A 13,247-nucleotide genomic window follows, 5' to 3' on the forward strand; every position below is an offset into this window, starting at 1 on the left:
GCATATTCCCACTTGAAAGAATTCTCTAAAACTGTGACAAAACCACCCCATCATGACTGACACTAACATACAAAACCATGAACCACCTAGTGGTTTTTGATTTGGTCCAAGTAGAATTATGGTGGTTTTGACCATTCACTGAATGTGGCCATGTGTGACCTGCCTGTCAGTTAATAATTTAGGTTATACTGTAGGTATTTTGTGCTGCAAGTTTATAATCGCTCATTTCAAATCTAAATCCAGAATCCATCAGTAATGACTGAAATTTATTGGCCTGTTGTGCGATATCTACATCAGCCAACAGTTCAGCTCAGAGGTTTATGCACAGTCTCACATGGCCATAATGTTTAATTTACATTAGCCACATGGAAAAGATAAATGTTTTCTGAAGAAAGATTTTATAATTAGACAAAGGAAAGACTGATCTATTTAGCCACAATCAGGCTTTCAAACCAATGCACATTGCACCAACTGTCAAGATTGGGGGTGGCAGCATCATGCTGAGGGCCTGTTTGGTTACAAGTGGCAGTGGCACACTTTGGAAAAGTGGGTATAATAATAATGAATGAGTACCTACAAATATTTCAACTTCACCTCAAATCGACAGCTAAATGGTTTGTTAATTTGCAAAGTTGGAAGAAAGGTGATCTAAAGCATACACAAAATTTAGTGTTAGAATGGATAAATAGACTATCGCTAAGTTTCTGGAATAGCCTTCCTGAAGCACTGACCTCAACTAAATAAAAACAGGAACTGTACTAAAAAGCTAGGTCTGTGCCAGGTAACCCATTCATTTAAAGGAATAATTTCTAATGAGAAGAAAGGAAAAGAATCTAGTTAGGCCAGAAACATTTTGTTGGCTACAAAAACTAGGTGGTTTCTCTGCAACTTGCTGAGTTATATTTTTCCAAATATCTGTGGACATATATGAATATATAAGCCAGTATGTTTATTTTGACCATGGGCGGTTGAGAGAAAATCCACAATCAGTCTATCACATAAAATCCCAATATGATATATTCAAGTTTGTAATTCTAATATGAAAACAACATGGAGAAGGTCAAATGGTCGGAATAGTTTTGTAAGTCACTGTCTCTTCAGGGTCTTGAGACTTTATTGTCCATATTGCTTGTTATAATAAAGACGATTCCTGTTTCAACACACCAGTTTCCAAGATGGACTTCTTACCTTGTAAAGCCTCCTTGGCCCGGTCCAGCTCCTCCTCCTTCTGAGCCAGCTGCACTCGGAGCTCCGTGGCGGACAGGACGTCAGCCGAGCAGCCTCTTTGGGTCTCCTCCAGGTCCTTGCTTAACATGTCTTTCATCTGCCGCAGCAGGTGCACCTCCTGCTGGAGCTGGGCCACCTCTTCACGCAGCAGAACTAGAATGTAAAGATAAGGGAAGAAAGCTTTCAGAGAGCTGAATGAAAACCCACTGACCTCCTTTTTTTAAAAGCCAAAGTAAAAATCATGCAGATAGAGACAGGTTCTCAGTAATCCAGCCCTATTCAGGTCCACTCAAGAGCTTTCAAACCTGTTATTTCTAAAATGCAAAATTACTTTCACCATAGGGGGTCACCAGCTTGATTTTGTTTAAGATAAGTGCTGCACTAAATCCCTTATTACTAATCATTATTATTAATCGCAGAAATCCATTTATTCCTACAGATGAGCAGAAAGGGGTTGCTGTCGCTGTAATAGCTTCTCTTTAAATTTTTGAAGCTGCCCAGTGAAACCACTCTGTGACAGCAATTGTAAGCAATTCTATTTAATATTGACTGATTGCTTTAAAGTGCTCCTCACTGCCTTCACAAGAAAGCAAACAATAAAATGAAAAACAGAAACTGTAAAAAGCTGGTTCCTCCCTTCCAATATGAATCACCAAAAAATATTTTTTTTTCTAACATTGGCATCTCATGTTTTTTAAACAAACCACAACTGAGTAATAGCAAAGTTGTCTCCCTTACATCAACTTTTTATCTAAAAACGAATCTCTTTTTGCGCACTGAATGTGCTTGTATAGATGAGTGGACTCATTCTGCTCGATTTCAGGCATCCTCAGGGCAAAGAGGTTAGATGAGAGTGAAGGAAAAACTGCTCAGCCCCGTCTTGCAAAACTTTGGCAGAAATACCACTTTATAAATGCCTGCATCCCAACTCCAGTATTTCTGCCTGAACACATTGTAGAAGGATAGAATAGCAATAGTAAACAAGAAACAAATCACAAGAGAGACAAATAGGCCAATAAAAGATAAGATACAGACTATACTTTTGATGTTAAAAGTGGTGCATTAAGATGCTGGGGGGGAACAGAGAGGGGAAACATACAGGCAAGATTTAAATTTACAGCAATGTTTGCCACTACAGCAAATATTAAAAATTTCTGTAGGGAATCAGAGTATGTATAATGTAATTGGGACTTTAAAACATATGTTGCCATATGTATTATAAAAAAACCAACATTTTTATTTGATTTCAATTAAGTTTTTTCTTATATTGCACTAGAGCTGGACGTTATTAGAAAATGATTATTGTAAAATACTGCAATAACAATATTAGCTGTAATAAATCAACATCTTAGGACATCAGGACACAGCATGACCTTTATCATCTTGTACACTTTTATCTGTCTCTAGAAAGGGTGGGGAATAAAATCATTTTTTGATCAATTGAGATGTGGACCTGGACATTTTTGAATTATCAAACGTCCAAACTTAATTATTCTAATATTAATTTGTGACCTAACTTTGAGTAACACGCATGCGGAGCACGGAAGCAAATAATTGCGGCACCTTGACAATTTATGGTAACACATAGCTAAGTTAGAAGAAAGTAGCTAAGCAAGAAATACAATGAGCACCATCTGCACCAAAGGGAAAAATTTGTTAGATGAGATCCTCAACATATGCAGGCTATGTAAATCTAAGCATGACAAATTTGTCAATGTCAATTTTATTTATATAGCACATTTAACAACAACACTTAATGTTGACCAAAGTGCTTCAAATGAAGGTAAATACAAACAAAATAACTACAGAAGACAGACATAAAACAAAAAAAAAAGCCCATTCTCTTCTATACCAAGTAGACAGAACTGTGAAAATTGCATTACTTAAGGTAAAGTTTTTTGTATGATACATTTTCCCCTTTTTCCTGCACGTTTGATAAGTACATTTACTGCGTATGGTAACGTGCCCCCTAATTTTATGTAATCTCATTTCAATCCCAATTAATTGTGTAAACATGGAAATATCTAAATTAATCAGATTGAATCCAGGCAATCCTATGTAACAGATACTAATCAATTGTAAGTTGCAGTCTCTATGATTATACTTGTATAAAAAAGTGATTTTTCTCCATTACAGTTGATCTTGTGACTGAACTGAAGCCTATTGTTGTTTATTTCCAGTTCAATCTCATCATATTTGACCTTCTGAATACTCAGATTGTTTATATGTAAATAAATTGATTATAGGGTCTTCATTGAATTAATTTTTTGTCCAACTATGTTTGTGTTTACATTTTATCTGTGGTATGCTAAATGTGAGAAAGTTATTTTGTAAAAACATAAATTCAGACAAAATAGCTTTTTTGGAGGAAAAAAAAGTTATGAATATTTGAGTAAGAAAAATTGTTGAAAGATTATGTTTTTTTAAATGTATTAATAGCTGCCTGCTACATTCCTACAAAATGCCTGGACTTCAGACAGATCCATCCAAGTGATTTTGAGCATGTAAGCTGGTGGCTAAACCTCTTATCAATTTAGCAATCGTTTATATTGAGGAAGTAGGAATACAGCTCAAAGGTGCGAGTCAGATCACAAGAACATCTCAAAAATAAGAACTTAGTCTGTTTAAATCTCCAGGAGTGCTTTGGTATGTTTCCCAAGTTGCTTAAGATTCAGAGCATGTAGAGGTAACTGTGTTTTTTACAAGCAAAGGAGTAAAACCTCCTTTCCTAATTAACTAATTTTCCATATTTTCATCTGTACACCTTGGATTAGGAGCAGTGTGTTTAAAAAAATACCTCATTTATTTATAAAGGTTATGACAGAGAATATTAGTTTTCCCCGGTGGGACAACCAAGCAAAAGTTTTCAACCAAAGGTAAAGACAGCTATCCACTTACTATTTCATGTTTTATATATGTTAATATATGTGAATTATACTCTGATTAGCATTTTGTTATGTCTGCCTGCTATACTGGCAAAAATGTATTAGGACACTATGTGTTCAATAAATATGATTCATTTAAAGACAGTTTCTTCCTCCATCTTCCAGTGTAATACAAAAAAGCATTGTTCTGAATTGTGTGCATGAATTTAAAGAAGAATCCTAATGAACAGAAACAAAAGAAAATCAAGTGTCAATGTGTTACAAATTTGGGTTTTCTCTAATTTGTTCTCTAATTTATTTGCTACTGAGTGAGGTCATCGAGGCCTCAATTAGAGCAATTAAGTTACTGCCTTCTTAAACAGCGGGGCACATTTATTGTTTTTCTTCTTGGCAGTATGCCTCAAACTCACCACTTCTGCTGTCGTATGGAATCTTGTTTGTTTGTTTTAAAAAAAGGTTTTCTAATGTTACATTTGGTGCTTAAAGAGTTAATAAAACAGAATACATTTTAAGAAATTCTACTTATAATTTTGATACCATCCTCCAGTGCACCATAACATCTGGGTAGTTTTCTAAGAGCATCTTTTCTTTAGGGGTACAACAAAACATTTCTGTTTTCTTGACTGTTTGTATTCCTTATACAATAGTGCTGCTTATTCATTCTGTGCTCACAGCTAAGATTGATATCTCATGTCAGGACAGACTTTTAAAAACAAACCATAACAGCGGATTTGCAGTATATTAAAGCACTCAGACCATTTAGCACCTTATGGAGCACTATATCTGTTTTTTTTTCTGACCTGAAAATAAATCTGTATGACAGATGTACTGTCTGGAGAATAAGAACCTGCTTCTCTGGGCTTTTAGTCTGTTAATTTGACTAAATTCATGTGACTGGGGAGTGCTGCCTGTTGAATGATAAAAATAATAAAAAGGTGAATAGAAGGTTCGAAGGGAAAAACACTGGTTAGTGGAGTGTCATTAAAAAGAGGCATAATTAATGAGCAAAAGCAAAAGCAAAAGCCTTATTGGACACCAGACGATTTATATCTGTTTTAAAACAACTGATGCCAGGGTAAATCTCATTGTGTTTTGAAACCAAATAATAGTCACAGAGCCAAATTTTGTATTCAGTAACTTGCTTCTTTTAATTGTATAAAGGCAGCAGTACCAAAAGTGAAAAATAAGGGTATAAGAACACTGAAAAAGAGCATAATGTCATAAAAACTAACAGATGAGAACAATGATCAGCTGTATAATGTAAAATATATTCTATGTATAAACATGTATTAAATTGTGTGTGTACATGCACCATATAAACAGACACATAAACACATTATTTGCACTGTCTAACATAAAATCAGGGTACATTTTCCCTATTTTGTATCCACAAGAATTACCAAAGTTTTTCTATTTGCCTACTTTTCCTGTAACAAATAATATATGTATATATATATATATATATTTTTTTTATTTCTAAAAAAATCCAATATTCTAATATTTAACATTGCTACATTTTGATTAGGGAGTCTTAATCTAAAGGTGTTTTATGATTTTATGATGATTTTTAAGTACCTGAATCTACCTAATGTCTATAACAACTGTAAATAAAACACAATAAACTATTTAATACATGGAAAGTTGTCCAAAACAACAACAAAATGAATCATTGTGGAGGTAGCATGGAGAGAGACTTCTTCAATTTGAATTTAACACATTCACTCAGCTCATTTGGCCTAAGGCTTTGTCAAAGCAATAAAAATTTAAGAAGGCTTCAAAAAGAGAAGATAACTTTATGCAGGACAGTGCTAAAGGGAAAAAAATGAATAAATGAGGCACAGAATAATTTGGATGCAACGGCTGGTTTCAGGACCTTTTTTGCTTATCCACAAAAAAACAAATAGATTACATCACAATAACTAATATTTACAGACAAGCCTCTGATTCTAATATTTGTTATGGATGCATTTTTTTTTCTAATTCAAAATAATAGGTTAACTGGATTTAAAACAATGATGCATTTGTTGGAGAGGTCCGGTTCTACTAGGTGTGACAAACAAGGCAGGTGTGGGAACCCATCTACTTAGAGTTAAATGTCTCCCTGGATTGACCTGAGCAGCAAAGATCCAACCAGGAACATGCAGATTGAGCAACATTTCAAAGCAGATGGATTTCCATTCATCTTTCGGCGATCAAAATTGTAAATGGACCGAATTTATACAGCGTTTTTCTAGGGCTGCCAACAACTCAAACCGCCTTACACTAGAGCCCCATTTACACCGACACACAGATCAGTAGGCATCTTGGTGTTAAGCGGCTTGCCCAGGGGCACATCCATATGTGACAAGAGGAACCTGATCCACAACTTTTAGATTTCAAGACGACCCCTCTTCCTACTTAACCACAGTACCCAAGATCTCTGTTTGCGAGAAACATGCACATTTTAACCAGTTATTCTCATCTGGAACTACAGGCCAGTTTTAGAAATGTATTATTCATTGTAACTTATTTGTACTGGTTCTGTGCTGCTACTTTGTTAATAGGATTGGGTGAAACTCATTTGTGACTTTGATTGACAGACAGCTTCATCCAGTTACTTGCAGATAATATTTTAATATGCTGGACTAGTTTTAAATGTATTTTGCAGAGAAATTCCCAGATGTTTGTTTAATAACAAAACATATTATGTACCAGCTTTTAATTCTGTGGTCCCGGTCTGTTGTGCTGGCCCTCTTGGCTGTGTCTTGGCTAGGTCATGATTAATACCAGATATGATTTGACTTTAATCAGTCAGCACTCAAATGAACTGAAAATGCAGCCTTGAGGTTTTTACATTCTCATTCAGTGTCTTTGCTGATTATAATCAGGCATGTAGTGACTCTGGGGTGTCACAGTTCTGAGTAATACAAGTATGCTAATCACAGTTGCAGCGAACGTTTGCTAGCTTCATAAACTTTATTACAGACAAGACAGTTTAGATCTTTACCCCATGATGCAAGATTCCCTGTCTGATTAAGCATATGGGGAATTGATATACTGTTGCCTTCTAAAGAACCATGGTATATAGAGTAAAAGCTTTTATTTAGTTTTGATGTCTGCATAAACTCTAGGTGGGAGAGAAGCCTGTCCTGTAACCTCAGATTACAGTGACAACCACAGTGGGAGCTTCCTGATGATTGCCGTCTCTCTTAGAAATTCATAGTGCTCATTTCCGAACACCCAGCAGGACTGCTGTCATAGTCATAAGGTTAATAATTATGGTTAGGTTGGGTTTTAAATATGCATTAGGTTTTTCTCCTATTGCTTTTTGAGTGTTTGCATTTTATTTAGGTGTAATTGTTACCGTGTGGTTTTGGTGTGGACCAAAGTGCAGACAAGGGCTTGGATGCAGCTTCTTAAATAATCTTCAGCTTTAATCAAGGGTACAAGCGTAACAGAATCAGTGCAGGTAAACCAGAGATCCAGAACTTACATCAGCAGGAACATGGTAAACATGGCAGTAGCGGGGTAGACCTGAGTTCTGCAACGAGCAGGCAGAACAGAGTGTAAATGAACAGAGGAACCAGCAGCGAACAATGAAACAAAACCAACTGATATACAAGGAGGGAGAACAAAGGCAGGTAATCAAAGGAACTAAGAACAGGTGAGACAAGGAGGCTGGGAGGCAGAGGGAGCAGGTGAACCTAATAAAACCAAAGCATGAGGAAAGGGACTAAAGACAAGACAGTAAGCAGACCTAAATGAAACTATAAACCAAGATAAAAATAAAGCATAAAAATCAAGGATAAACATGAATTGAAGGAAACTGAGAAACTGGAAGGAACACAACAACCTAAGCACTTAGCAAAACAGAAACCATAAGGAAACCCTGACTGCAAAAGTAAAGAAACCTTAGTAAACAATAACTAAAGCTAACCTATAAAGGAGAGGGTGGAAAACAAAGATGAACTAGAGGAACAAAGCTAAGAAGAACTGGAGAATAAAGGGAACTTAAACTGAGTAATAACTAAAAGGGGAAAACAAATGACAAGAGGAATAACAGAAAAGAAACTAATAAATGAGAGTGCAAGGGAACCAGAGAAATAAGAGAAATAACAATAATAATAATCATAAGGAAACCATTCTAAGAAAATAGACAGGAAAGCAATGCCAAGGGAACTAGGAGAGCACACTGGGGGGCAGAAGATAACCCAAAACGGAAAACCACAACTAACATGAATACAAAATACAAGTAAAAAACATCTAGCTAAAAGGTAAACAAAAACACAAAACCACAAACAAAGTCCAAAATGTCACATCCTGACAGTAATAGACTATGTCTGAGCAAACAGCAATTATGTAAGCCATATATCCTTCTCTTTTCTCCAAAAAACCTCTAGATTTATTTTTTTATTTTTTTATCATCATTGTTTTTTTTATTTAATTATGACGTTTTGATAAATAATATTTGCTAGTTAATTTGAAAAGCTAAAGGGTGCAATAGAAAGACCTAATCATTACAAGTAAAAGTATAATGACCTAGAAAGTGTAAGAATAAAGTTGTTCACACCCTTCGAGTAAGGACCCATGTAAACTCTAAATTCAAATGTCAAAGGTTACTGAAACAAGAACACATTTCTATTACATTTTTCTGCCTATACCAATAAATACAACGCTCTAAAAGTGCATAAATAGATGTTTTTTAGCAGGACTTTGAGTACAAAGAAAGTAGTTTGGCAAAACAAGGTCGTCTTGTAGTTTCAGATAGTGTGAGCCTGACATTAAGTCCCGAGGATACAATCTTGGTCAGGGTCAAATGTTTGTTGTTTCTGACTGAAGCCTCAACAAAAGCTGTTGCCTACTTGTTCAGTGAAACATCAATGGTTTGCCTCCAAACAGACAGCTACCATTTCTGCTCTGAGAGGACTCAATCACAACAAATCTCCTTTTGAACATGCCAAAAACTGCAGGCAGATGGCCACTAACACCTCAAACCAAAACGTTTCACCAGAGCTTTTCAAAGGAAAACAGTAGAAGAAAATGTCATCTAGCTTTTTTGGTTTTAAAGTAATCATTTTATAATTCTTTTCCCACTTTTAAGTCCATTAATAGAGGTTTCAAAAATAAAATGCAGCTTTTATATTGCAATGTAATACTGGGGATGCAATTTACCATGCGAGCAAACATCCTAAAGTATACAACAAATAAACTGGGGGCAAATTAATAAACTTGCAGATATTAATACAGTCATGTTCATACACAATGAACTGTGTACATCCATACTTTTGCCAGATGTATACATTTATGTGTGGGTACAGATTTAATTTGTTTTAATCTCAGTGTTGATGAAATTATATGCATATGCATATATGGATTTATTTTTATAATTCAGATTTATGCTTGCACCCTTTTCTAAAGCTATTGTTGCAGTTTTTAACATCTTACAATGTTTGCATGTGTATTGAAAAGTGTGTTACATGGGTCTAAACATGAGAAAATGAATTGCACACCAAGTCCTGCCCCTTCTTTGATGTATGTTTGTAGTGTTTAAAGAGCTGTTGATCTGAATAGTGAACCTGTATATAATAAAATAAATATAATATAATAAAATGTATATGTAATTGAAAACTAGATCCAGCCTCAGTTTCACTTTCAGTTTCAAGGATATGGCAGCCAGAGGCGTTGATTCAGTAGCAGTGACGCACATGTGCAGTACAAGTGGCTTGTGAGAGTTGCAGCACTCATGCAACATAATTTTACATGCCCTAAAAAAATTGTCAACCAGGATTTTGCTGAGGATCCACTTGTGCATGCAATCATGTCAAATGAATAGTCAGTCAGTCATTTTCTATTGCTTCTTACATAAGTGGGTCGCGGGGAAGCTGGTGCCTATCTCCAGTAGTCTATGGGCAAGAGGCGGGGTACACCCTAGATGGGTCGTCAGTCCATCGCAGGGCAACACACAGACAACCATGCACACACTCTAAGGGCAATTTAGAGATACCAATTAACCTAACAGTCATGTCTTTGGACTGTGGGAGGAAGCCGGAGTACCTGTTGAAAAACCCAAGCATTGTAGGTGTAGAACATGCAAACTCTATGCATGTGACTTCCAGTACAGTGGCAATGCATGGAGTCTAAAGTGAAACTGCTTAAGCTAAACCTAAACTATTTCTCTTGTTTCTGACTGCCAAAAAAATAAAGGTTGCTTTTACTTCTTCGCTCTGGTGTTGAATAATTTGCAGTGGCAATGGCTGTGTGGCAGGTACATGCATGGTAGGGCTTACTGGCTGGAATTGGCTCATTATAAGTGAGTGTAAAAGCTTTTTGGCAGGTACGTTTATTCCTGAAAAAATAGGGATTTGCAGCAAAATAGCAAAAGGTTGACCATGGCTTGTTCTATTAGTGACAAACTATATTTAAATGGAGTTTTATTGATTATTACAGAAAAGTCTTTCCATCTGCTTTAAAAAAAACACACATCTGTCAAAAGCTTCAAAATTGAACTGATTAACAGTTATGCTGTGTTTGACAGACTGACATAAACAATAATCTATGGGCTCACATAAAGATGTATTACTGGGTAAGAACACTGGAGATTAATTAAACAGCTTTTCAGTCTTTAGTATCTCGTTGGGTTATTCAACCTAACATCACTGCTAAGAAACCAACTTGCACTGGATACTACAGAGTTCCCTCCATGTTTTCACTGTCACCTCTGGACATACAAAATAGTTGTTTATTTCAAAGTAAAATGCTAAAATGTATCATTCCGTTTTAGTATGTATCTCTGTAGTCCTTTCTTTAGACATTTCTTATGATGAGTACCGAGAGGGATTAGACTGAAGCTAATGAGTGGCATCTACAAAACGATGCATAAATTATGTACATTCAATGATTCCTCTCCAAGACTGCTCCCATTCTTCCTCAATCCCCGAAACAGACTCCAGTTAATAAGATCCACTGAAACAGTAAATAAAACCCTCTCCGCCGGCCACATATCTAAACGGCTGCTTAAGTGTGTGCATTTGCATAATAGCCGCCATAAATCAGCTGACATGCAATAGGAAGCATCAAATTATGAATCTGATCAGTGTCGTGTCCTATTTGTATGATTTAAGCAAAATTGCTAAAACTGTCCTTCTAAATAATCCTGCAGCTGTTATGTGACAGTTTTGGGGGAAGTGGGAAATTGTTGGAAAATTATTCAAACAAAATCAGCGCTTTTCCGAGGACACAAAACTTGTCCTTCTCTCTATAAGAAGGGCAGTAAATTGTGCACAAAAAGAGAACAAACATCTTATACAAAATTACAAATTTCAAAGACCAGCTTCTTCTTTTGTTGCACATAATTTCAATTATATTGACCCAGAAACTCTTTTTTTTTATTTGCCAAAGGTTTTCCAGGAAAATACCAAACTTCTTTTGAATGCCTATTTTATAGGTTCCTACAGCATGTCAATATGAGGTCCTTTCTATCCATCTCTGTCTTTATGTCACCCTGCCACAAACTCTCTCCTCATGCTGTTCCTCGATCCTGAGGTTCCTCCTCTCCCACATGTAAGAAAAACAGCAGGACTCGGAAAAGAAAGTTGCAAAAAGGTCCAGCAATCTGTCAGAGATTTCATTGGCCATGAGGCAGCTGAAATTGGACTTGGCTGCAACAGCAGTGGAGGTGGGAAATTGATGGAGAACGACAGTAAGTGTCTAGAGGGGGGTCATTTTTAGATTGCTTTTCCGTCTTTTGAGAGAGTGGGAGGGAAAGACAGGATGGAGTTCAATTTTTTTTGCCTGCTACCGGTGGCAAAAACAATTAACGGCCATATTGTTTCCACAGAATTCTTATGCAGCCAGCTTGTAGAGAAGGGACACCCATGCCAACAGACCTGTTAACAGCAATGTCAATATAGCTCCTGTAACCAGAAGTATCGGTCCAGCCTGGCTGGAAATGCTATCTGCAGACTACCTAATGAATAAATATTAGAACTGACAATCTTTTTGAAAGAAATATATTTTTTTTCTGATACATAGTAAATATTGAGTAATTACTGCTGTCAAACATTTGAAACACAAATAAAACACAGCACCTTGCTGCCATGTCGCGTTCTGAGGTTTAGACTGACCAAAGCACAGACAAGACCTCGGCAGCAGCCTGTTTAAAGGAGTCTTCTTACTTTATTTAAAGAATAATCCAAAGGTTTTCCAAACGTAGCAAGAACGTAGCAAAATCACTGCAGATACAAGAAATCCAAAAACTTATGAAGTTGATACTGCAGGAACATAGTAGGCAAAGTACATAGACGAAGGTAGGTGAACGGAGATATAAACAGGGATTCGAATGGAAGGAACCAGCAAGGAACAAACAAAAACAGAGAGCTTCTGAACAGAGGGAAGTGGAGTATGGACCAATGATAAACTGAGGCAGGTAATCAGATGAGATGGAATTCAGGTGTGGACCAGGTAGTAGAGAACTGAGGGAATAGTTGCTAAGGTGACAAGGCTAGAAACAAAACGAAACACGAGGGAAGCTAGATAAGAACATAACCAAAAGAACCTGACTACAAAAACAAAACTATAAATAAATAACAAAGCTTAAGGAAACAGAATGAAGATAATAAACCAAAAGAGACATAAGAACCTAGAATAATCATTAACTAAAGTAAACCGAGAAACTAGAGGGAATAGAAGAAACACCAAAACCTAATAATTAACAAAGAACCCATAATGAAAGTTTGACCGAAAAGAAACAAAACTTAAACCACAGAAAGGGAACCAGGACGAGAAGGAACAGAGAAAATAAACTAGTAAACAAAGAGCGCAGGTGAACAACTATTTAAACATAAATAAACACAGATATACTAAAAGGGAAACTAAACTAGAAACTACAAGAAATACAAGGGAACTAGAATACAACAAATATAATAGTAGTCATAAGAAAACCATAACAAATAATAGAAAATAAACTACTAAAAGAACTTAGACAAATTCCAAACTAATAGAAAACACAAGACCACAACAAAACCAAAAATGTCGCTTCACGACATGGCAGTCATATCTCTTGAACTTTTTCATATTATGTCACATTACAACAATACATTTCAATATTTTATTGGGGTTTATGTCACAGATCAACAAATAAAAAGTTAACTGTGAAGG

The 13,247-nt window shown here is 36.0% G+C and overlaps 1 protein-coding gene across 12 annotated transcripts in view; it reads right to left on the reverse strand.

Moving 5' to 3' along the window:
• Positions 1–13,247, reverse strand: part of kazna (kazrin, periplakin interacting protein a) — a 275,819-nt gene that overhangs the window by 46,697 nt on the left and 215,875 nt on the right. For all 12 annotated transcript variants that reach the window (XM_047365258.1, XM_047365290.1, XM_047365267.1 and 9 more), the window contains one exon: positions 1,189–1,380. In XM_047365258.1, coding sequence (XP_047221214.1) covers positions 1,189–1,380 — 192 coding nt within the window. The remainder of the gene's footprint in view (positions 1–1,188; positions 1,381–13,247) is intronic.

Source organism: Girardinichthys multiradiatus, chromosome 1, assembly GCF_021462225.1.
Source record: "Girardinichthys multiradiatus isolate DD_20200921_A chromosome 1, DD_fGirMul_XY1, whole genome shotgun sequence".
Classification (NCBI taxonomy): Eukaryota; Metazoa; Chordata; class Actinopteri; order Cyprinodontiformes; family Goodeidae; genus Girardinichthys; species Girardinichthys multiradiatus.